The 23,688-nt window shown below is 45.5% G+C and overlaps 1 protein-coding gene across 2 annotated transcripts in view; it reads left to right on the top strand.

Moving 5' to 3' along the window:
* The window catches only part of LOC142038778 (mitogen-activated protein kinase kinase kinase 3-like), an 84,504-nt gene that overhangs the window by 10,462 nt on the left and 50,354 nt on the right, over nt 1-23,688 (top strand). For both annotated transcript variants that reach the window (XM_075044547.1, XM_075044536.1), the window contains exon 2: nt 11,771-11,850. In XM_075044547.1, coding sequence (XP_074900648.1) covers nt 11,847-11,850 — 4 coding nt within the window. In that variant the 5' untranslated portion in view covers nt 11,771-11,846. The remainder of the gene's footprint in view (nt 1-11,770; nt 11,851-23,688) is intronic.

Genomic DNA, 23,688 nt, shown 5'->3' with positions numbered 1-23,688 from the left:
GTTAGCTTTGGGCAGAGTGGGTAAAGACCACTGGTTTAATCAGAAGTGTAGCGTTTACCCCCTTTTTCCATGGATATAATGTATTCAATGCATATCATAGCACACCCCAGATGTAAGGCTTCTAGATCTTAGATCTTTTCTTCCATGCAAAAAAAGGAAATAAATGTGACCCTCAGTCTTCTCTTCTTCGTGGTGCTTGTGGATATTTGAATGCGGGGCCAAAGTTTATTACTCTGAAGCGGTGGCTAGCTGCAGCCCACGTGCCGTGGTGGCTAGCACAATGAGCTGAAGCACAGCCCCAGGGCTCAGCAGCAGCACGGTATGAGCTCTGTAAGAGCCAACAAAGGCTTTCTCAGAAGGTCAAATCCTTATTTACAGACTAGTTATTACCATAAGGTATTTCTACTGGGCAAGACCCACCAGTGGCTGTAAATCCGGTAGTTTTGGTGAGCAGAGGATGCCAGCAGATGAGCTGGCATAGCTGACTTCCAAAGCTTCACCCTGCTTGATGCTGGATAAAATAAGTTGAAGCAAAATTTGGAAAGCTATTCTGCTGTATTATTATTTTATTTTATTTTTTTAAACTGCTGTCCCTTCATATCATCCCCCAATGCGTAATGCTCTTTTGACTAGGGAGGCCAGCATCAGGGTACCTCAAGGGGCTACCTAGTTTCTAGGCAGGTGTTATGAAAGCTGTATTTTCTGATCTGTAACTTACAGATGGGGATGTTGGACCCTCCCTGCCCCCAGATTAAGTCATTCCCTGCCCAGTCCAAGGTTTCCAGTGTATAGTATTGGGGGGAAAGAATCCTGGATCACACTCTTTCCTCCAAAAAAAAAATAATGAAGTTTAAAATAGTGATTCTTTCTTTATAATTTTTTTGTTTCTTTTTGTTTGAGCATTTCAAACTTCACAACTTATACTGCTTTCTTCAACTTTTGACATCTACAAATAGTTCTTTTCAACCAAAAAAGAGGAAGTGTGGATTCCGATGTAATCATGTGACTCCAGGAAGCGGGTACTTATGAATAACACTAAATCCTATGAGAATTGGCAATGCTCAGGGTCATCCCGTGGTCCAGCAGCTGAACTAGAAAACACAGCAAAACCATCTACTCCTGACTCCCTTTCCAGCGTTGCTTTCCCGTCCCTTGCTGGCCGTCTGGTTGCAAGAGATCCAGATTGTGTGGCTTTTGGATTTTTTTATGGTATGGGGGGTTTTTTTAGAATTTATGCGGGAAAAGGTTTTTTTTCCTTTTGTGGTAAAATTTGCAAATCTGTGATCCTGAGGCTCTCAATTGCTCTTTGGATTATGTGTGAGGATAGTCACTTGTAGAAACCTTGCACATTGGTGCATGCTTTGCTTGAACACACTTTGGAGATGATGGAGTAATGCAGCTGCTGGACCTTCCTCTGCATGCTGTACTTCTGCATTTTAAAACCAAGAGGGCCTTGCTGCTGCTCGTGGCATGAATCATTGCCAATGCAAACTGCAATGTAAGCCATACTATCTAAGATGCACCGGATTCTCTTCTCCCCAAACCCTTTGGTTCCCTGCATTTCCCTTTCTGGAGTGGTTGGGGTTTGTTTGAGTTTTTGGGTTTGTTTTTTTGGTTTTTTTTGTTTTTTTTTTTCCCAGCTCTTTTCTGACAGTCTGTCACAGGAGGCTTGACCTGGCTGGTTGATGGAGGGGATGCTTGCTGTCTGTTCTCTTGCCAACCTGCTTTCTGTAAAAGTAAATTGAGTGCCTCTCCATGCTGGACAAGATCAGGCTTGAGTGCTCAGAGAAGCACAAGTACTCTGATAATACAGAAACAAGGTTCCTGCTCTGCTTGTGGCTGCTGGGACAGGAATTAGGGGACTTGCTTGGGTGCCTCAGAGCTCACTGAAGCCGAAAGCCAGGCAAATGCGAGTCCTCCTTTGCTTAACTCTCCTTGGGTAAGTCCTGTTAGCGTGAGTGAAATAACAGCCAGAAAACGAAATGTCTTCAGAGGGCAACTCTCTCCCAACATAAGCAGGCAAGCAAAGCCAGCGTGTTTCTTTACAACGTGGGAGATATTTATCCTGTGACTAAGCATAAAAGTTAAGAGATGGAAAAGGTCCTATTAGATCATCTTGTCCACCTCCCTGCTGGCGTGCAGTTTTTCTCCCTGGTGTATATTTATTAATAGGCTGTTGGGCAGACAGGAGTAGTTTACTCAGGGTACTATGGAAGAGTAGCAGCCAGCCTGTGCAGGTGAGGGACTCTGCACGCGCGTGACTTGACTTGCACGTGCACAAGTTGCTTGCAGCAATAGGATTTTTTTAGGAAAAGGGCCAAAAGCTCTAGACTTGACATGCTTTGCATGCTTGGAGCCTTCCCGTTGACTTGCTAGGACTCGGTTTGTGCAGGCGTCAGCTCGTCTTTATTTAATGTTCTAGGAATAAGCTAATTTTACTTTACATTTATGATGGAGTAGGTGTTTTGAATAATAATAGTAGGGGGGAAAAAAATTAGAAGCCTTTTGGTAAGGAGAGGTCAGCCAGCTAGACATCTGCACAGCTGGCCTGGGCTCCGTTGGCCATGATCTATGACAGTGGTGTGTGAAGACTCCCAGAGGAGATGTCAGAAAGGTGCAGGTGGAAATGCTATTGCTATGACAAACAGATCAGTGCTGGAGTTTCAGGCCAGAGCTTGGGGACCATCAACACTGCTTCGTTTATTACTCCTCAGTAACCATAGCACGGCCTCGTGCACGTGTATTTTTTTTCACTTTGCACTCCCCATTTTCATTTGCAGCTCAGAGCACTTAGCATCTCCCAGATTGAAATCACTGAGCATTGAGTATAAAGGGACAGATTAACTAATTTTCTGAATTAACTAATTCAGAGAAGGACTAGAGCATGTGCTCAATGCAGATAGGGGATGGGAGCAGAAATTTCATATCCAGGCATATGCTGAGCTGCCTTCTCATGTAGACTGTGTTGGCTTTTGCATTTAGGATCACTCTGCTGGGTCCAAAGGTGTCTCCTGGTCAAAAGCAGTTTAAGATCAATATTTAGGATTAGAGACCAGGACCATTCTGTGGTGCAGGTGAGCAACCAAGCCTGCTCTGCCACCAGTGAGATGTTTTTGCTGGTGGTGGCACCGTGTTGGGCCCCTGGGGCTGTGCTGTGGGACCTGATGATCTGTTTCCTGACACTATGGTGCATTTTGTGTGGTTTTCTGGAGGTGTTACAGGACATCTCTTGGCTGAGCAATTGCTCTGTTGAATCAGGAGAAGCTATCCCCTAGATCTGTGGAGGGTAGGGGCTGGGTGTTTCATGGTACAGACTGTGTCCCTGGCACCGATGGTCTTTCTCTTGGCATGTTCTGTGGAAGTGACAGGATCGCAGTTGATGTTTTCCAGGAAAACTTCCAACACTTGTAAACGAGCTCAGAGATGGGCTTTGCCTCCCTTCCTTCAACCAGACATCTTCTAAGGAGGGAGCTGGAGCCGGGCACAGTGCATGCAGGGAGCAAATCTGCCTTAGTATTATTTAATTTAGAGAAAACTTGGTCTAAAGATGTAAAAAGCAATTGCAAATGCTTTCTGGACACCGCCTCTACTCATCAATTAGCGGCATTAAACGCTCAGCAGGGAGGATTAATTAGAAAACTGAAATCTTTCCATCGTGTGACAGCCTTCTGGTTTCCATTGAAATGCAGCTGAAGAACTGGAAAGGCTTCTGTATTTTGTTTTGATATGCGGGCATATGTTTCTTTCCATCCTGGAAATTAATTCTGTCTGTAATGGGGCCATGGGAATCAATATTGAGTTGAACTGTATTTCTCCAGAGCTTTCTTCTAAAAGTAGTTGACTGTTTCCCCACTGTGCCTAATAAGTGACCTGATTTTGGAGCAGCTGAGCAACTGGTCTTCCAGTTCGGAGGTGTTGTGCAGCTGCCTTGACAGTTCGGGGTTGGTCCACAGTCTCTCGAGGGTGATGGGCTTCTCTCTTCTGAAAGTCTTCAGGTCAGACTCCCTCCGAGATGACCGAAAAGGCCCACAGCCTTCTGCTGCCTGTGACTTTCCATTGCACCGCACCAGGCTGGATGCTGCAGGAGAGGAAATTACTCATCACTGCCTCCCTTGCAGACTGCTCTTGGCCTTGGTGAGCTGTCCTGCTCTCAGCCTTGCACTCTGCAATGCCCTAAGCTGGATTTAGAGGCAAGATCTGCCTTTTCCTCAGTTTCCTCATCTTTGCTTCCCTCCACTGGGCTTGGGGAATGAAAGAGAGTCGGTGCAGCAGCCTTGACCTGCTGCCTTGCACTTGGGGGAGCGGGTCACCGTTACATGATGGCTGTGGGTGGCACAGTTTGGGCAATTCGAGGTTGCTTCTCCTTCTCCTCCAGAAGAAGCTGCCTTGTGCGTGCCGGAGCAAGCAACAGCGTGTGCATGGGCTCTGCAGAGCCACAGCTATGTGAAAATTGGGTGGCGAAGGGCTGCCAGGAGAGCCAAGAGGTAGGGCAGACCTGGGAGGCCCTGAGGACTTTGAGCTTCAGGCAATACATATGCTCTACAGACCTGTAAGGTTGTGTGAGCGTATGGCCACGTGCTGCCCAGTCTGGTTCTGGCGCTGCTAATGGCTCATTTTTTATTGTGTTCAGTCGCACTTGAAGGCAAGCGTACTTGAGTTCATGTGAAACTACAGGTCAAGAGGACAAGGAGAACAAAACCTCTGTGGAGACTGACCCACGTGTTTCTGTTTCATAACCCCATCACCACCCCACTGACGGCGTGCACAAGCCAGCAGCTCGTGGAGACAGCAGTGTCCTGGGGCTGTGCAGAAACATGGTCCTTCTGCCCAAAACCACAGCATGTCTTTTAATCTTCGCTTGCCACCAAGCACTTGCTGAGATCTGCTTCCTCACCTTGTTTTAATCTCAATACAGAATTGCGTGGCAGAAGTGGCAAGAGCAAGAAAAGGACCTCGCAAATTCTGCGGTGGCTCTTGGGGGCCGATCCTCAGGTCCTGGTCTCCCCATGTGCTGTGGAGCTCACGTTTATTGCCCACACACAAGGAGCAAAATAACCAGGTAGCTGCCGAGAAGGCAGAAAATGGTCAATTAGTCCTCAGCCCTCGGCTTCGCAGTCGATTGGAAAGTCGTGTTGTGATCAATCAAATCTAGACAGGCTGCAGGGGTGAGGCTGCAGCTTGTTAAAGAGGAAGCTGTGCAGTGGGATGGCTGCGAGAGGGACTATCGATTGCAGCCGGCTGAGGGTAAATGGTGGTATACAAAGGCTGGTAGGACGACTCACAGGAGATACAGGCGTTATCCTTTATGCTATCAGTGGGATATTGCAAGTGAGAGAAAGCAGGTCAGCTAGAAGGTGGGATGAGCGTGGAAGATGGCACAGTGGCTTCAAAGCCTTGATCCTGCCACGAGGTCTTGCTGCCCACTTAGGGGATGAGATGGACCTCCCTCTTCCCGGTCCAAAGCTTGGTCACTTAGTGTTAACCTCGCCATTAGAGCATGTTGGACCGGTCATAAAGTTTGTAATGCGTTTGATACTCTCGGAGGTCAAAGCTACAGAAGCAGGGTTGGTTCCTGCCTGCCATTATCCTCGCAGATAACTGGGTGTCCTAGTCCCAGGTGCAGATGCCAGCTCTCAGGCCACGTTCTCCATCGGCTTTGCAGCTCGTTGGCGTAAAGCTTCGTTCACAGAGACTATTCATTTCTGATGCTGGATAGCAGGTCGGTGCTGCGCAGATGCTTTTCTCCCAATTGCTTTTCCCAGGAAAGATTTTGCTCTGAGACAAATGCTTTTCTGAGGGTGTATTTCATCTGAAGGTTTCAGTATGTATTCCTCCTTTTTGGTTTCTGCTCCTTCTTCTTCCTGTTTCTTCCCAGGGACATAGAAGAAAGAGGCTTGAAGCCTCGCTTTTCCAGATATGCTTTTTTGTTTTAATTTCCCTCCCACAAAGTCTTCAGTCGTTGGCCATGAAAACCTGCAGGAGGAAGAAATGACAGCACTCTTCTGTGTTGGCTTTTGTCTTAGACATAGAGATACACCTTCCCCTTTGCTGTGTTCACTTAGCGGGATATGTTCATCGAAATCAGAGGGTTTCTGTTGGTGTCACTTGCGTTGGGGTTTCTCTCTGCTTTCTAAGTGCACAGATGACTATCCAAGGACAGGATTTTGCCCTGTCAAAGGGGAAATGGTGCAGAACAGTGCTCTTCTCTAGCTGCAGACCTTCATCCTCAGCAGGCAGGACTGTGTGTTTAAATAATCCTGACTCGGCTGGCTTCTGGGGAGATGAACATACTGGGTTGCAGGAGACAAGGATCCTTTAGACTTTGTCACTTCAGTGCCTGATTTAAAAATTTGCATTTAGGCACAGTGTATGGTGGGACTGAGCTGGGCTTTGGGATGTAATCAGGGTGTCTGCAAGTTGGTTTGGCTCCACCAGTTGCTGAAGGAGGCAGTTCCTCTGTAACAAGTGTGAGTTCAGTAGAGACGCAGTTCTGCACTGTGCAGACCTTGATGCAAGTAAAAAAACAACCAGGTGGGGACCACGTGTGTTCTCTGGAAACTTGCTTTGCTCGACTTGTCTGTTTTTAAAAAAAAATTAAAAAAAAAAAGTGTGTGTGTATAACATACATATATATAAAAAACTATATATTATTATTTTATGTTATATATATAAAAATATACAATATATATATTTTTAATATATATAAAAATACATTAACTCTGACCTGATAGGGCTGTGTTGTCTGATTTTTGCTGATAGAAGAGTCCTTTCTAATCCTTTTGATTTGTTTCCTTGTTTTATGGGTTTCCAGAAGTTTGAGATCTGTATGCAAAATCAAAGCTATTTTATATGCCAGTGTAAATTTCTGATTATTTCACTGAATTTGGTAAAAGGATTATTACTGTAAAGCAAGAACACTTATTGGAGCATGCTGTCTGCAACATTTCACTTATGAAGTCATTTGCGTGAAGAGGAAGTGTTGAGAGGGGAGAGGTTTTAAGATCTCAATGGCTGTTTTAAAGGGCTGTCATGGAAGTTAACAGCAGGAGTCTTGCAGGTTTTAAAGCTCTTATTCTAAGTACATGTTGTGCTGGAATCAACAGGATGGCTCAGGAGATTTTTCTTTAGAATCGGCTGTTGAATACAGCTGCATTGGCTGCACCACTGACTAAAGGTAGCCTGCATCGTGCTCGATGGCTCTTAAGCACAGATCTCTTCTCCAAGCAACATATGTTGTGAAAAAGATTCTCAAGCAGTTTTGGGGTGTCGCGCCCAAAAATGGGGAGAAGAAACCTCAACTGATGAATATTCATATTGGATTGCTTGTTGGGTTTCATGTGCTGTAGTTCCCAGAGCACTGGCTTGCTCCTTACATGAGCTGTGCTGATGCATGGATGTCACTTCTTGCTTAGCAGCCTGATCGGTGCATGCTCAGGAAAGGTTTTTTTTCTTCTCACCTTGGCTTATGAAGTTTGTCTCTTGAGCCCACTTGGGAGAGATATGTCTGCAAACCTGGCCTGGTTACATGTGTGTTTGCAAACAGTCCATCCCAGTTGCTTGCTAATAAGGATAGAATCATAGAATCATTTAGGTTGGGAAAGACCTTTAAGATCATCAAGTCCAACTGTAAACCTAACACTGCCATGACCACCACTAAACCATGACCCTAAGTGCCATATCTACATCGATGCATGGTCTTAAATGGCTACTTTTTGACTACCCCATGTGATGCATCCTTTGGATAACCTGAGTGGAAAATGCCATGAGAGTAGGATCTTATGTGTCTGAAGTGTCACCAAAATTTAGCTATTCTTTTGTGTAGCCCCGCAATATGGATCCTATTTCCAGGGCAGTTCTATGTGCACAGGGTTGAATGTTCTGTAGTGTCTAGACAAAACTATAAGGATGAGGTTGAGATGATCTGAGGAAACGTGTAATATTTCAACCACTCTCTCTTTGCATTTGAATCCATCTTTGCCAAGCCTGCAGGCTGTTTGAGCTATCAGCATGCATACGTTTGTAGTCTCACCATTAAAACAATCTCGTTTGCTTTGGTGTTGTTTTTAACACTACCCCAACCCTGGCCTCTGAAGCTTTTTGAAAATAACATTTACAATAATATTTTTAACAGTTCCGTAGTATACAAAACTCCAGCGCCCTGGCAGGACTCCCGGAAACTTGCTGAAAGTTAATGTGGTCAACTCTTAAAAAGGAGAGATTTTTTCCGCTTGACTCTTGCTTGTTAAACTCTCTGAGCCCAACATGTTGTTCCCTGCTGCTTGAAAAAACAAGGAAAGTCCCAATTTTAGCAATGCTCATTTGAGTAGCTTTCCAGCTGAGCCACATTTCAGGGGCAACTGTGGCTTATTATTTTTTTTTATGGTGGTGTGTCCCTACACCTTCAAACCAAAGTGTTAAGTGGTGCTCAGGCAGGAATAAGTAGGTGCTGCTTTCCCTCAAAGCCTGCGGATGATAAACCACAGAGGGAGATGCCACTTGCTTGTGCTGCAGTAGTGGCAAGGTATGCCAACTTGGAGGCCATGTTATATGTTGGATGCTGAGCCTCACTGGGGTGAGAACAGCCCTTTTGGGGGTAGATGATACTGTAAATCCCATTTCAAATCAACGATAGACTGATGGTGACTCCAGCTCTCAGTGCTGGACTGCATTCTTCCCGCTTTCCTAACATCCATCCTACATTCTTCCTCCTAGTAAGTCTCTTCCACTCATTTTTTTGTCTTCCCTTCCAGCCAGTGAAAAATTGTTCTTCTCCATCCTCTCCTCCCCTACTTTGCTTTCCACAGCTTAGATGCACAGAGGCCGGAGTCATGTCTAGCTGGACAGTACGTTGCTGTTGTCTCCTTGTTGTCTCCCTGTTAGTCTTGCTTAATCCCTTCCCAGCCAGTAGTATGGGGAGAAAAGGGAAGAATTGGGGTTAATTTTTAGAGTGGGTTAATAACTTTACATACAGCTCTTGCATGGATACTCATACTCTGCACTCACATAGCAGTAATGAAGTTGAGCCACTTTGGCTGCAGAATTGAGTTCAGCTCCATCAAATCAAAGCTGCTTTTATTCTAGATGGGAGCATCTATACTGGGTTTTCCTGCAGGTTAAAGTAATCTCCAGCAGTTTCCTGAGCAGACAGGAGCAGCCGAAGTCTCTTGCGTGCATGACACAAACCTGGAATCCGAGTACTGCATTGCCCCAACATCCCTGGGAGCCGATGCTTTGCTGAGCTCTTACTTTCATTGCTTGGCAGGAGGTGTTTGTGCATGGCAAGGTTACCAGGGCAGTAGTTTGAGGACTGAGAGTGGAGATTTAAAGTAGATTTACAGCAGAGGCTGCTTCTGCTAGCTGTGGGAGCGGTGGAGTGTGAAGCGGGAGCCCTGTTTCGGACGCTCGCTGGTTTGTGTTGTGAACTGCCAACACTTGAAGGCTCTGATCAGGGAGCTTAGTGGGAGGTGAAGTGGGCATTCTGCTTTGAAGTGCATCGGAGCAGAAAAAGGATTTTTCCATTTTTTTCCTCTTATTTTTTTCCCTTTATCCCCCCTGTTTTTTAAGGGAGGTAATAAAAGGACAAAATTTCTACTTAGAAACAGGAATTTGTCCTTCTGTAACAGGAAGCTGCTGGTATGTATTTTTGGGAAGCCACGGAAATCGCCAGTGTTTGCAGTCCAATTTGAAGGCTGGCTGTCCTCAGGATTGAAGAGATCTGCTAAAATAGAAAAACCTTTTTTCTCTTTTGTATCCATGGAGATTTTCTGCACTGTGTGCGGGGGCTAGTTTGCTCATGAGCTGGTCATTGGGGTCTCGGGGGCTTGCTATGGCAGAGTTGATGGAGAAGAGCACAGGGTAGGGCTCTGTTGATGGAAAGGTCACCTGTTTTTTCCAGGGTTCATTTGCACGGTTCTTGTAGGGGCATGCTTTTGTAACTAGAGATGGATTGCAAAGGTCTGGAAGGTCTCCAGAAAGCCATTAGAAAAGTCTATTACGCTGATAGGCAAGTTAACCTGGGCTATCCCAGGAATTTAGGGTTAATCCAGGCTATCTGCCTGTGGCCTCCGGTGCAAACTCTGCACGCAGCTTAATTGCTGGAAGTGTCGCATCAATTTTGAAAGCAAAAGCAGTGAAGATTTGGGCAGTTTCCTGCTCTTGTTATAATCGGATGGAATTTTTACACTGCTTTCTTGGTGGTTTTCTGCTCTCCAGGGTTGCGTAGACTGACCGGTTCCTTTTCAAGATAGGATTTTTAACTTTCCCAAGGCTGTTAGTTACTTCCTTGCCTCCCCCTTTGTCTTGAAAATGGACAGAGCAGAGTCTGTGGCGGCTGTGGGGTCTTAGGCTAAATGGTGCTGTCCTGAGAGGAAGTTGCAGCAGCAAAAGGAACAACGCAATTTGGGGCATATGTACGTCTCCGCCTCTGCTGCTTTCTTATCGCTTTCCCTTCCTGCTCGTCTCTCTCAAAATAGGTTGGATAAATATCCTCCTGCTTGCCAGCACCAAGGCGCCAGCGCTGCTGAAAATTGTTTTAATCCACGCTTGTGATCATTCCTGGTTCACTTCAGATTTGTTATTGTGTTTAAATTGATTTGACTGAGCTGGGAGATTTTCAAAGTGCGTTTTTCTACTGCTTCTGCCCAATGCATGGTACATAACACTCCAGAATTTGTGTCTGTGTCCTGACGTGCACAGCTCTCATTGACTCTGGGGCAATGTTGCCTGCAGGGACTGCAGGATGGGAATGTCTTACTCTCTCCATGTGAGTCTGATGAAGTACTCGAGATGTCTCTCCATTTACTCATGCTATCACACAAGTTTACAACCAAGAAATCTGTGTGCTTATCAGCCAGCTAAAGTAGACTGGTCTTTGCTGATTGCATCTGTTACACTGCTCTTTAAAAGGTGCCCATCTTCAGGTGGGTTATGCCTTTGTTGAGTCTAAAATGAGATTTTTCGCTAGTGAGCAAGACTGACTCCAGCAGGCTCAGTTTTACACTAAGTTTCTTGGTGAGGGAAAAAACCCCAACAAAACCACAACCCCTTGCTGGGCACAGAGCTTTGGCTAAATGCAGCATGCCAGGTAACTGAACCCACTTCTGCATCGGTTTGGGGCAGATTAGCAGATAGCCATGAGTGGCACTTGCCAACACGCAGAGACTCTGGAAGGGCTGTTAGGGATGTGCCTGCCATGAAGGATGTATGGGGCATACATTGGTGCTGAGAGCTGCCTAGACTCAGCTTTATTCCCATGCAGTCAGAGGAAAGCTGGTCCAGCCTTGAGGAACCTTGGCTGGAATTTGGAAGGCCTAAATTTAGGTTTCTGCTTTGATGCAGGCTGCTTCTGGGACTGACTTTCCACGTCCTGCTGTCAGTTTGGTCCCAAAGTGAGTGTTATCCCACAGGGATGCTGCAAAACGTAATGTGTTAAATGTGGTATTGCTTTAAGATTGCATTATATAATGTAAAAATACATTTTAAGTATAATGTATTAAAGATGATCTGCTCTTAACAAAAGGAGACCTATGGCACAAGTATAAGTTGTTTACTCCAAGATTTTAAAACCATAAAGGTACCAGGTTTGTGGTGTGTTACCTTTGGGATGTGTAGGACAGACTGCTGGTCTCAATTCCTAACTAAATGATTCTCCTCTTTCCTCCAGCCCAGGTGGTGGTGGGGAGACACTTTGTGAAGAGTGGTCCTGTTAGTCGCTGTCCCCATTGACGTGTCAAAATTAATCTGTAACCTCTGTGTATGTTTGTTATTACAGGGTGGATGCTTGAGAGTGGAGGATAAGGTACAAGTGTCTGGGACCAGTGGAATGGAGGCCTGATGTAGATGGAAAGATGGGTAAGAACTGGATTCCCTGGAAGCAATTAACTTTCTGCAGCCTGCTAATTTTGGTTGGGGCTACCAAGCATGACAACGGAGTGGGAGACTTTGCCAATATGGTCTGGCTGAATATTACATTGCTTTCTAATTTTTTTGCCTGTCAGTGGTGCCAAAAATGGACAAATTCTCTTCTTATTGTCAGTGTGATCTGGTGTGCCCAGATGTTCGAGGTGGAGCCTCTTCCCAAGTCTGCCTTGTATTTCTGGGCAGAGCATCTTCATTCCCTGTATCTCTTCTCCCCAGGAAGCCTCTGTTTCAAGCAGAGCCTGAGTATATTGCTTTTCTAATTGGTGACCTAGATTACTTGCACCTTCTCCCTCTTCCCCTGGAACAGTTGTGTATCAGATGCTCTGTGGTGCTGAGGGAGAATTTTTTTTTAAAGCGGAAATTATTTCTAGTCCTGGAGGTACATAAAGATCTTGATCTTATTTCTACTGCTAAAGAAAATTCATTATGTCATGAATCAAAATTCATTATGTCAGAAGTCAGGACCTTGGAAGTGCTGGACTCTCTCAGTTTTAGCATGTGAATAATCAGGTTGGTAGTATTGTCTCACATGAGCATGTGGTAAGTGCGAGAGCCCCAGCCCCCCTTCATCTTCTCATGCCATTGGCCATCAAACTTATCACATTACTCTCGCAAAATCATACCTTACTTGCAGGAAAATGTTCATGCTCTGCGCTGTACTTGTAAACTGTCACACGGGTGTGACACAGCTGGAGGGATTGCTTGGTGTCTTCCCAGCCCCACTAAAGGACTTCGCAGGAGATGCATGCCTTACTGACAGCAGCATGCTGGGGTTTGGGATTCAGCCAGCATTCCATGCATTTATGAGCATGGCAAAGTATGAGAAAGCTCTTTGCAGAATGAACATTGACCACAAACCCAATTCCAAATTGGTCTACAAGCCATTCTGCCAGGCAGCAGCAGTTTGCAGCTGTAGAGTTTTGTGCTCCTTTTCTTTAATTTTGCTGAAAAGAGAAAGCTCAGCAGGTTAAAGAACACAGCCAGGTTCTACCTGACGTGGGTGTCAGTGCTTGATTAACACGTGGAGCTAATTGAGCTTGAATTGTCCTGTTTCCTTCACCAGAAGAAGCAGGTTACAGAGAAGCCTAAATTAATCTCCTGAAATGGCTTTCTGACCAGGTGACCCAAGAAAGAAGAGATCTTGAAGGAGTCTTGGTTGAAGCTGAGCCCTGCACTTTCACATTTGCAGCATTTACACAAGTTCACCCAAAACTTTTCAGGGATGGTTGAAATGGTGCTGGCGGGGGGGGGAGAGAGAAGGGAGGTGGGGGGAAATACCAGTAAATTTAGGGATTGTTCTTGCAAACCTGGTATAAAAGTGATTCAGAATTTGATAGTGGTTTGAATTTAAAAAATGAAAAATGTTAAGCCACTGCCACACCTTTACTGTTTGTCCTCCCCCATGGAGAAAGGAGAAGAGCAGTACTTACCACATCCTGGCTTTACCTCTCTGATTTTTTTGTGCTTTCTCTGTTACCTAGAAGAGAGATTTTGTGGGGAGAGGACTATTTTAAAGCCAAGTTAAAAAAAAAAAAAAAAAAAAGGAAGGGAAGAGAAAGTCCAGACCTCCTGCTTCAATGTAAAGAATGACAAATTTTGGTTTAAAACCCCTGGTGAAAAAACCCCAAATTTTTTAGAGACATTTTCACTTTGAAGGTGAAAACCACTCCTTTGTTGATGTAATTATTTTTTTTATTTTAAGAAGGAAAGTTCAGACTCGCTTTGAGCACCAGTAGGGAATGAGTTGCTGACTCCAGTCCAGTTCTCAGCAGACAGTTAAGTTTGATGACTTCTTTTACAGAGAGTGTGGTTGATACAAACTGCTCAAGGTGCCTTCAAACTGTCGGCTGTAAACATAATATGGATGCACTGGAGAAGCAGTAAATGTGGGAATACTGTACTGAAGAGAGCACCCTTTTGGAAGGCATTGTGGTTTTTGGGAAGGCGAACTGAATCGGTAGGAGTCTTGTGCCGATTTGCAGTTCTGCTTACACTTGTATGTGGATGGAAGGTGCTGGTCATGTCCCCTTCTCCAAATGTCGTTGCTTGGAGCACTGCTATAGCTCATCACTAACATAGCATCAATGCCTGTGTAGGGACCAGTGAGATCTGCCAGGCTGCATTCAGAAAGGATCATGATGTGGTCCTGAGTTTGGTCTCTGACTTGACTGTTGGGACAAGACGGATGAAGTAATGTGTATCTTGATCAGTGTTACTGAGTGGTGTTTGTTATAGTTGAATCATTGCAACAGCTTTGCTGATGCACAGAAAATTAGGTTAAATTTTGAGGTTTTATTAGTTTCATTTCCCCCCTTCCTTTTATATGTGTGTTTGTTTCTTCTACGCCTTGGGGTGAGGGAGCATTTTCAAGGGAAGAGCAGGGAATTTGCAGTCATGTCATTGATTCCCTTCTGGTAGACCACAGAGGAGGTGTGTTGGATGAAGTGATCTATGAAGGTCCATTCCAAGTCTGCCTTTCTTCCTAGGTTCCTATTTATAGTCTGCTCAGTGTCTCAGAGTTCAGCATAGGACTGTTCGCTCCTGGACATGTTCTAGGGAAGCTGCATGACCTTGCATGGAGACCACAAGGTGGGAAGTGGGGACTTCTGATGTCTCCGTGGGCTGCAACTCTGACATAGCAGTCTGGTCGTGTCATGCGGTGCAGTGGTGCTTGGACTAGCCCTCTGCAACTGTGGCATCCCAGCACCGTGGGTAGGTTGCTCTGCTGTTGCAGGTCCAAGACAGTATCTCTACCTGTGCCAGCTTGGGGCCAGCCTAAGCAGAGGTCCTTGGCACTGGGTCTTCTTATGATGTGTAGACATGGCCATGACCATGTCGCTTAACATTTATTCTCGTAGTGCTGTTCGTGAAAGACCTGGACATGTCTCTGCAGGATAGATTAGAGGGCTTAATTTTGGAGGGAAGAGCAACTGGGTACAGCATAGGATCTTGGGACAGAATTGTTCTGGTTTTGCTTCATGCTTTGGTCTTCAATAAATCTCTTGGGCTCCAATTTAGTGTTGTCCTTGGGACACTTTACTCCAGATCTGTAACAATGGTATTTGTACTGAAATATTTGACTCTTTCTTCGCATGGAAAAGGAAGGTGGTGAGAACAGTGGGATGGTTTGTAGGTGGAAATGGCGTTGGAAGGACTTTGTGATTTCTAGAGGGAGAGATGTAGCCATGCTGTAGGTGTTTAGTCACTGCTTCAGAAGCTGACCACATGTTTCCTGAGTGGGTCAGGTCTTGGATATGGAGGTGAAGTGGGGTAAGATGACTGAGCATGGGTCTGAGAGAGACATCTTCAGGAAGGCTAGTCCCCAACACACCTTTCTGGACACTGGTCATCTGAAACAGTGCTGGAGCCTAAAGTGGTTATCTGCTGTCAGTTTGGTACTGTAATTCCTGCTGGTTGGAAGAATAATGAACTCGTTTTTAACATGGTTGTTGGATTGCCATTATTCTCAGGCCTCAAAGAGTCCAAGTGACGTATGCCTCTTATATTGGTTTTCTCAGCCTTGATAATGAGAGAAAAATTGGAGTGGAGAACATGTGTGTCCTAAAGCAGGATGTCCCACCTCTTACTCCTGGCACAGAGCAATTCCTCCAGCTTGCAGTCCATTTCCATCTGCCACCTCTCCACAAGGGTCCAAGAGCTCTTTATAATTTGATCAAAATGTAGCTGTGGACCAGCAAGTGCATATGACACTTCTAAAGATGTCCACGTCTCCAATACAACACAGTGGAGGGACCGTGGTCAATAGCAGTTAAAAATTGCTGTGTTTAAACACTGCATCACAGTAAAAGTAATACTAAAAAACTGCAGAAGTTGATATAAAAAGCACTAAATTTTTTCCTTTTGTTTAAAAATGACTTAAGTATTCTAATTCTGGTTATGAAATGCTGTGTGCATGCATATGTGTTTCTCATGATAAAAACTCCAGGAACACTTATCTATTCTGTTCGGCATATGTACGTGTAACTCAAAGGTTTAGGTCTTTAGTACTTTTCTGGAGTGAGTGTGACTTTTGCTTCAGCAGAAAGGTAATCTGAAGTGCGGGAGATGGGAGAATGATGCTTATCTACAGTATTGCCTTGACAAAGTATTGCCTTGACAGAGTGGGTGTGTTTGGAGATGATGACTGCAGGATGGGCTGGCAGAAGGCAGAGCAGCTTGCTGAAGGTGGAGGGGGCCTGTTTGCACAGTCATGGTCTGGCCATTTAACCCAATTCAGTTTTTTGGGGGGGCTTTTGAGATGGAGAGAACAGCCCCAGTTGGTGGGGGGCTAACAGACCAACTCTCCCTATCCCCATGCACGCAGGCATTGATGTCTCAGCTCTCCCATGCCTCGTTTTCCTCATTCCTCAATCTAAGGCAAGGGTTTTGCTCTTCACTTGCTCTTTGCTCTTCACTTGCTCTTTGTATGCTGAGAGCTATTAAAAAAAAATCAGAATGAATTGCAGCAGCTTATCTTATAATAAGGCACATCAGGCTTTCTAGCTCAGGTTTTGTTATTTTCGAGGGGTGTCTGGTTAAGAGGTGTCTGTGTCTCCTTCTGTCTTTGGGCACCTGGGGAACGCGGGACTGGACCTGCATCACTGTATTTGGGACGTTGCAGCCATTGCTGCAGCAACAGGTTAGGAGTTCATGGGCTCTGGGCTGTGGCTTTGAGCACTGGAAGTAGCTGGGCTGGGAGGGTGAAAGAGGTCTTTATGAGCCTGCAAATAACCTTCAAAGGTATTGGAGGCAGTCAGGGGAAATAACTTGCCAGCTACCTTTCTTGCTGGATAAACATTTTTCTCCTTTCAAGTGTGCTCAAGAGAGAGGTGCGGGTTGTGGGGAGAGAGTAATATCTTTTATTAGACCAAACTGATAGAGGTGGAAAAAAACAGGCTACCAGGGCGAATAAGCCCTTCTTCAGAAGGAGAAAATTTTAAGCTTAGCAGGAAAACAGGCTGGAAAAATTGCCCCAAGCTTAATTTAATTATGTTAATCCATTAAAGGAAAAGGTAGCTGGTGTCTGTGGAGCAAAGGGCAGAGTTATCAAAGAAGCTGTGAAAGTTTGTTGTGAGATGAGAGAGAGAAATCAGTACCTGGTACCTTTGAAGTGGTGAGGAGTTTTGCAGGCAGATGCTGTGAGAGAAGAAGCATCGTCCTACAAAACCAAAGAGCCCCTCTATTTTTTTTTTTTTTTTAATGCTCAGCAGAGCTACAGGCATACAAAATTTTCTTATATGTGGTTAATTTTGCTTTTTAAGGGACTAGCCCCTGCTTGCAGCTCTCCTAGACTAACTGTAATCTGCAAAAGCAAATGAGAAACAACAGGTTTGTCCAAGAGCAGTGTTAGGTTTGTGGTTGGACTCAATGATCTTAAGGGTCTTTTCCAACCTAACTGATTCTATGATTCTAAGAGGCAGAGATTTAGCATGGCTTATCTTTCAGCACTCTGCTTTTTTAGTAAAGCCCTGATTCTCACTGCTGTATTCCTGTCTCTGCCTCTCATCTTCTCAGGGCTGCAACTGGGAGCCACCCAGTGCGGGAGCCTGTTTGGGGCTGGGAAGTCTTTGGCAGCTGGAATGGTCAAGGCTGGGTTAAGTTTCTGTTTGGTGCTCCGTAGGGTAAATGCTTGCTCTTTGGCTGACAGAGACTTGCTTATTTAATCTTTGCTATGCCTTAGATCTCTTTACAAGTTTCGGTAGCAGGGGACCGAAGTGCACTCTCGTCGTTCTCTGCACGCCCTCAGATGGGTTTGCAAACACACCTGCCCGCTTCGCAGCCAAGTTTAGAGGCACTTAGAGGCGAAGCGGCTTTACCCAGTTACACCTCCGTTAGCCAAGAAAACACGTCGCGGCCCATGCTTTGGCACTGTGTGTGCAGGTATGGCCGAATTCCTCCCCTGCAATGGGGCGGCCTTGTCTGCTCTCCTTCTAGGGAGCAGCCCGGGGGGTAGGGGATCTGACTGGGGGCCTGCGATTTGGCAAGCTCCGATTAGCTATGGAGGGTCACGGGGCACGGTGTGGGTGCTGGTCTTGCTTAGTTGACTAAATACAAAAATCGTCTCAGGAGCGTAGAGCTCGTCAGAACTCCTCGTGTGGGTCCCAGCCCTGCGTGGTGTGCTCGGTGCTGGGGACCCATGCAGGGCTAGGCGCCGTGCTGCCACTCTTTTGGCAGCAAAATGACGCCTGCTAGGGGCTGGAGAAGTATTTGAGGGGTGACTTCTTGGAGAGATGGTGGGTATGACTGGCACGCCAGGGTCCTCTCCTGTCCTGCGTGGCCTGGGGACATGGCTGGGCCTGTGTACCCTGCTGCGGCCCTGGGTGCCATGGTGGCCCGGGCCTGGTGGCTGGGCCTGGGCTGAGCCCCACTGCCCTGTGGTACCGGGGTGCCGGGTCAGTCAGCAGTTGCTGGAGAAGCACTGAAATCCTTCACATCACTGAAAACTGGTGTGTTTTTTATTATTGAACCATCACGGCTTGTGCTCCAGGATCCAAGTCGCTGGCTGGATATGAGGGGCAGCACCTGTTTTCCCCAACTCTGCCCTCTTCAGCTAATCTTCCCCACACACACCAAATGCCACCCAGTTTTAACCCAGATGTTTGCCCCATTAGCCGAGGAAGGTTGAAGGGTGTGGGGTGCCATGGCTGGACCCCACAGGTTGTTACAGGGCCCGGCAACACTGCGCTGCTGGAAGAGGAGGGGGGCTGTGAGAAGGAGGGAGGAGGGCCAGGTTTTGTGCCTGAGCCTTTATCTGAAAGCCACAGGATAAACACCACAAGGGCAAAGATTTTTGTCCATCTCCAAGCTGTCCAGCTCCGACACACACCACAGCGCAGCCTCCAAGCAGCACTCCTCATCATATAACGCCAGGGAGTTTGTGTGCCCTCATCCCTGAGCTGCTTTACCCTAACCGAATCTGGCTGTCAGGATATTGCACAGGCTGTATCTGGGGGGAAAATGGCTTCTTAGCCAGGCTTTGCTACCCTCCATCTGTGTGGGGATGTACGGGGGACACGTGGTGACGAGTGTGCACGGGGATGGGGCCGTGGAGGAGGGCAGCGTGTTGCAGAGCATGGGAGAGCTCTGCTGGCGGCTCTGATCCCGTGGAATTTTACTGCACGTGGTGTTGTCAGAGAGATGGCTGTTTTGGGAGTGGAGGGTTGTAGTGAGCTGCAGATGTAACCCCGCTTCCCCCTTCCTGCTGAGCTAAACCGAACACCTTTTGGATCCTTTTCCATTGCAAAGGTTCCTGTTAAATCTCTGGGATGAGGGTACGTCAGTATTGTGCCACAGCTCTTCGCGTTCATCAAGAGAAATTTCTTGTATGATTTGTGGCTTAGCCACTGAAACTTTTACATAAGTGATAAAACTTGCCAGTCAATGCTCTTGAGAAGTGTTGGGTTTGGTATTTGCAAGATCACTCTGTGTTTTAAGGCATTGCTCTCACCTTACCTAAACCAAGGTGCAGTCCCAGTAGTGTTATGTTAGCTTTTGGTTTTCCCTGGGGAAATTCAGAGGGCAGTTGAAGTTCTTCATTATCTCACACCCTGGATCTCAAATACATTATAACATAACATATTCATTTATTTGCCATTTTATTCTCTCTTGCTGTTTTCTTAATGCTTTTATAGACATGTTAAGAGGCCAGTCACTTAATATTATATTGAAGGTGTTTGCTTATTTGTGCACATGAGTATTTTGGGGACTAGTTGGGTCCTGTCATTGTGGTGATCAGAATTAGTTACATGTGTGATATACAGTTTTACTAATTGTAATTTAAAAAATAACTAGTTTAGCTTTTTTAAACAGATTCTTGCCTTCTCCCCCAAGCCCATTCCTGAGCACTAATTTCTGTCCCCTTTTGCAAGGGGATGTAAAGGGAAGGGTTGTTTTTGATCTAAGCAGGTTCTCTGACCTGTTGACTGTGCACTTTTACCAATGGTTGTATGGGTCACCTGAGTGATAGCATGGGGTAGAGGTAGAATAGGAGGCAGGAAGTCTCAAAATGAGCTTTACCTTTGAAAAAAGGGTCTGTGAGATAGTATAACTGTACCCTAAACCACAGATGTTTTATTGGGCATTTGATGTAATGGACATCTGTAGATCTTAAATGCCTCTGAGGGATTTGGTTTTGTTTCTTTTCACAAAGCAGTTACTGGTTGTGCTATAAAAGAAAAATTCAAAATCCAAAACAATGTCATTTATGGAGAGCAAGCATTTACCATTGATTTGTCAGGTAAAGTATTAATAATCTTCTATACCTATTAGATGGTGCACCCTTAGCATCATAATTCCTTGATAAGGAGAAACATGCTTTCAGGAAACCCCAGCACTCCACAGCATTAGTTACCTATGTGAATCTGTGTATGCCAAGCTTAAGACGTCAGTGAGCAAAGTCCTGCCAAGAAAGCCTGCATATCAGATGGGTCTTTCCTCACTTCCTCGTGTATAATTGCTCTGTTTGACCTGCTGAGCTGTGCCCTGCCCTTGAGTTGTACGCAGGAGTGACCTTGCCATCCCTTGGGTGGGGTTGCAGGAGGATGAACGACAGCAGGATCCAGCTGCCAGTGAGCCTTTGCTGACTTGCAAAGGGAACGTGCTCCACTGGTGTGTCTGCTGCAGTGCACGGTAATCGGGACTGGGGGAGGGTAATTGGGTAATTTTTCTCTTTATCACGCTGATCCAGACAGTGGCAAAATGATTTGTGCATGGTGGTTTAATTTACATGGAGGTTCATCTGCATCTCTCACTAGATGGATGCATACAGCAATCTGTTTTGCCACAGGTAATTCGCAGACAGCCCTTCTAAGGGGGATGAGTTGGAAAACAGTATTTGTACCTGCCTACGAGAGTGTCTGGGTCCTTTTACTTGCTTAGAGGCTTTTGTTATGGTCCAAGTCAAGCTCTTGAGCTTCTAGCTCACTGGTCTCCTTCCTAGTATTGATTGGGACAGTCACTGTGATGGTGTTTACTTACAAATTGATCCCTTATGCCATTTAGAATCGTAGAATCATTTAGATTGGAATAAACCCTTAAGATCATCAAGTCCATGCTGTCTTGGTACCTCTGCCGCTGGTATTTGGTGCATGGCCTGAATCCTGGTGGCAGTACATGTCTGTTGATGGTGTTTGCAGGTACTGAAGAAACCCAGAAGCCCTGGTTTTCTCTTCATCACCAAGCTTTTTTTCTGTCTGGCTTTTGAAGAAAAGGCAGCATTTGTCTTCACAAGCAAGTTCTTTGACACCTGCTTTCACCTAGGTTAGTGTTGTCTAGTTCCCTGGACCACAAAAGCAAACCCAGGACTGGTATGACATTGACCTTCTGATGAATGCAGTGGGCAGTCCAGGTTGCTGTTGGTCCAGCAGATGTGAACTTTCACTGTAACGTGTGGGCCGAGTTCGCTGTTACCCCATGCTCACATGGCAAATAGAAATGAAAAGGTGTTGCGGCCATTGAACATTACATGCTACTCTGATGTTTGCTCTGCTCTTCATAAAGAAAAAAAAAAGACAACTGGAAAGAGCTGTAGGAATGAATTAAGGATTACTCTAATGTAAGAAGTTTTTTGTTTCCATTTAGTTAAATGAAGAAGGGTTAAAGGGGGATGAGTTTGCAGTCTGTGAATACCTGCAGAAGATGTGGGGGAGGATTTCTTTTAATAGAGGGGGGTCTCTAAGATACTGGGATATCAAGATCTAATGAGCAGAATATTAAGCAAGCTATACTCAAACTGGAATTGAGAGAGATATTTGTTACAGAGAGGTTATTGGAATAAGTGCATGAGCTCTTCAAACACACTTTCTGATCAGCTTTCTGAAAGAGGCTGTTTTGTGTGATTCCAGGTCAGGATTGTGAGGTAGAGGCTGCTAAATGAATTTCTGTGGCCTTTGTATACAGCCAGGAAGGCTAGATCAAGTTAAGTCCTTTCTGAATTTAAGCTCCATTTAATGTATTTAGCTCTGGCTGCAGACTTGTGTAGTCTTGAGCAAGACTTTTGTCTCTCTCAGATTCCTGTCCATCAAATGAGACAAAAAAGACAGCTCATCTCTCTTTCCGTCTGACAGTTTAGCTGAAAGTCCATCAGGACAGGGACTGCCCTTTGCAGGTACTGAGTGATTCTGAGGAGGTGTCTTGGCTTTCAGTTGAGGTTCTTTCTGGTAAATGATAAATGTCATATACCAGTTAATCCAAAAATTGTATATTTTCAAAAAACAGAGAAAATGAAAGGCTGATGTCCTTTGCAGGCCAGAGTTAAGATTGTCAGTGTCGTAGTCATGTAGTTCTGTATTTCTTTCCACTAAGTTTTATTACATTTCAATATTTTTGTTACTATGTGTTCAAAGTCTTGCCTTTTGAAAGGGCTTTTACTGAAAGTGACACTGTTTCTGTGAGGCTTCCCATCCTCTCTTCATCCCCTCTCAGCCTTCACAGAACTCTTCCCTCTGCCCGGGGATATCCCCAGCAGTTGCATCACCTTCCAGAGAGGTGGATGCTAGCGATGAAGGGTGCCGCTGGAATTTACACAGACACAATGGCTGAACTGGGCTATCAACATCACGGTTGCGAAAAGCACAGTGGGATCTTTAGTGACCACAAGTGGTCACATCTGTGGTTTTACGTTGGATCCAAGCGGAAGTGTATGTGACAACGTGCGGCCCCTTAGCTATATGCTCCAGCCTTGCTCAGTGATGACTCAGAGGACAATATTCTTCCCTTCTGCAACGCCCAGGATTTTTCCCTGACTTTTCCCAGCTCTAGCTCTGCCTGGTGTGTGCAAGAGGCCGAAATCAGAACTTGCCATGTTTTACAAGACTGTTTTACTTCTGTAGGCTTTTCTGTGTGCTTCATCCAGCTGGTGCTTTTTTTTGTGTTGATGGAAGCAGCTTCATGGAACTACCGTAAGCTGCCTCTTAGTAATGACCTATTAGTGAAGCCAACAATAACAGCACTGTCTAGACCATCTGAACAGAGCTAAATTATTCCTTTGTCCCTTCTTCATTTGCTTTCTCTCCTGCCTGTTGAATTGTTTTGGGTGGTCCGTGTTGACCTTCAGGCTTGCTATTTCTCTCTTCCTTCCCCCCTGCCGCCCCCTCATTCAGCAGTGAGCCTGCTGTAGTAAGACTGAAACTCCAGGTTCCTCTCTCCCGCACGCATGCTGGAACCCAAGCCATGTAGCAGCGCCGGAAACATGTATATGAAGGGCAGAGAGATGTGTCATCTTGTGGCTTTTTAATTTCACTTCATAGTTGATTTTGCTAAGTGCTGAATGTCCTAGATTCACGTTGGTAGTGCCTGAGATCTGTGAGTCTTAACATCTTACAGAACTGAAAACTTGATGGGAGAAGAAAGCATACTGGTTTAGATATAACATCCTGCCAAAACGGATCGGTGTACTTTAGTAAACCAACCTTCCCATGTCCACTGTAGCTCCACTGGTCATTGCTACCTGGGAATGCTCTTGGCTTACTTCTGTGTGTTCCTCTCCTCTATGTGACTGTGGATATTTACCTTTGGGAAATTAATATCTTTGAGACTGCTATTATATTTGGTTGGAAGTGGTCCTTGGTTGGATGGGCTGGCTGTGTGATCCCATGAGCTTTGTCACAGGAAGCTGATTTAAAAAGCACAAAATTGGGGTGTTGGTGGGAAGTAGGGAAGAAAGAAATGAGTTTCCTACTAAGGGAAATAGCTGAAAATAAAGTAAGAGCCGAGGATGGAAGAAGAGACACGGGTCAAAGGGAAAGTGCTAAACACAATTGATTTTTACAT

The sequence above is a fragment of the Buteo buteo genome, chromosome 2, assembly GCF_964188355.1.
Source record: "Buteo buteo chromosome 2, bButBut1.hap1.1, whole genome shotgun sequence".
NCBI classification, from domain to species: Eukaryota; Metazoa; Chordata; class Aves; order Accipitriformes; family Accipitridae; genus Buteo; species Buteo buteo.
Note: the sequence above shows the minus strand (reverse complement) of the source record. Positions and strands in the feature narration are given on the sequence as shown.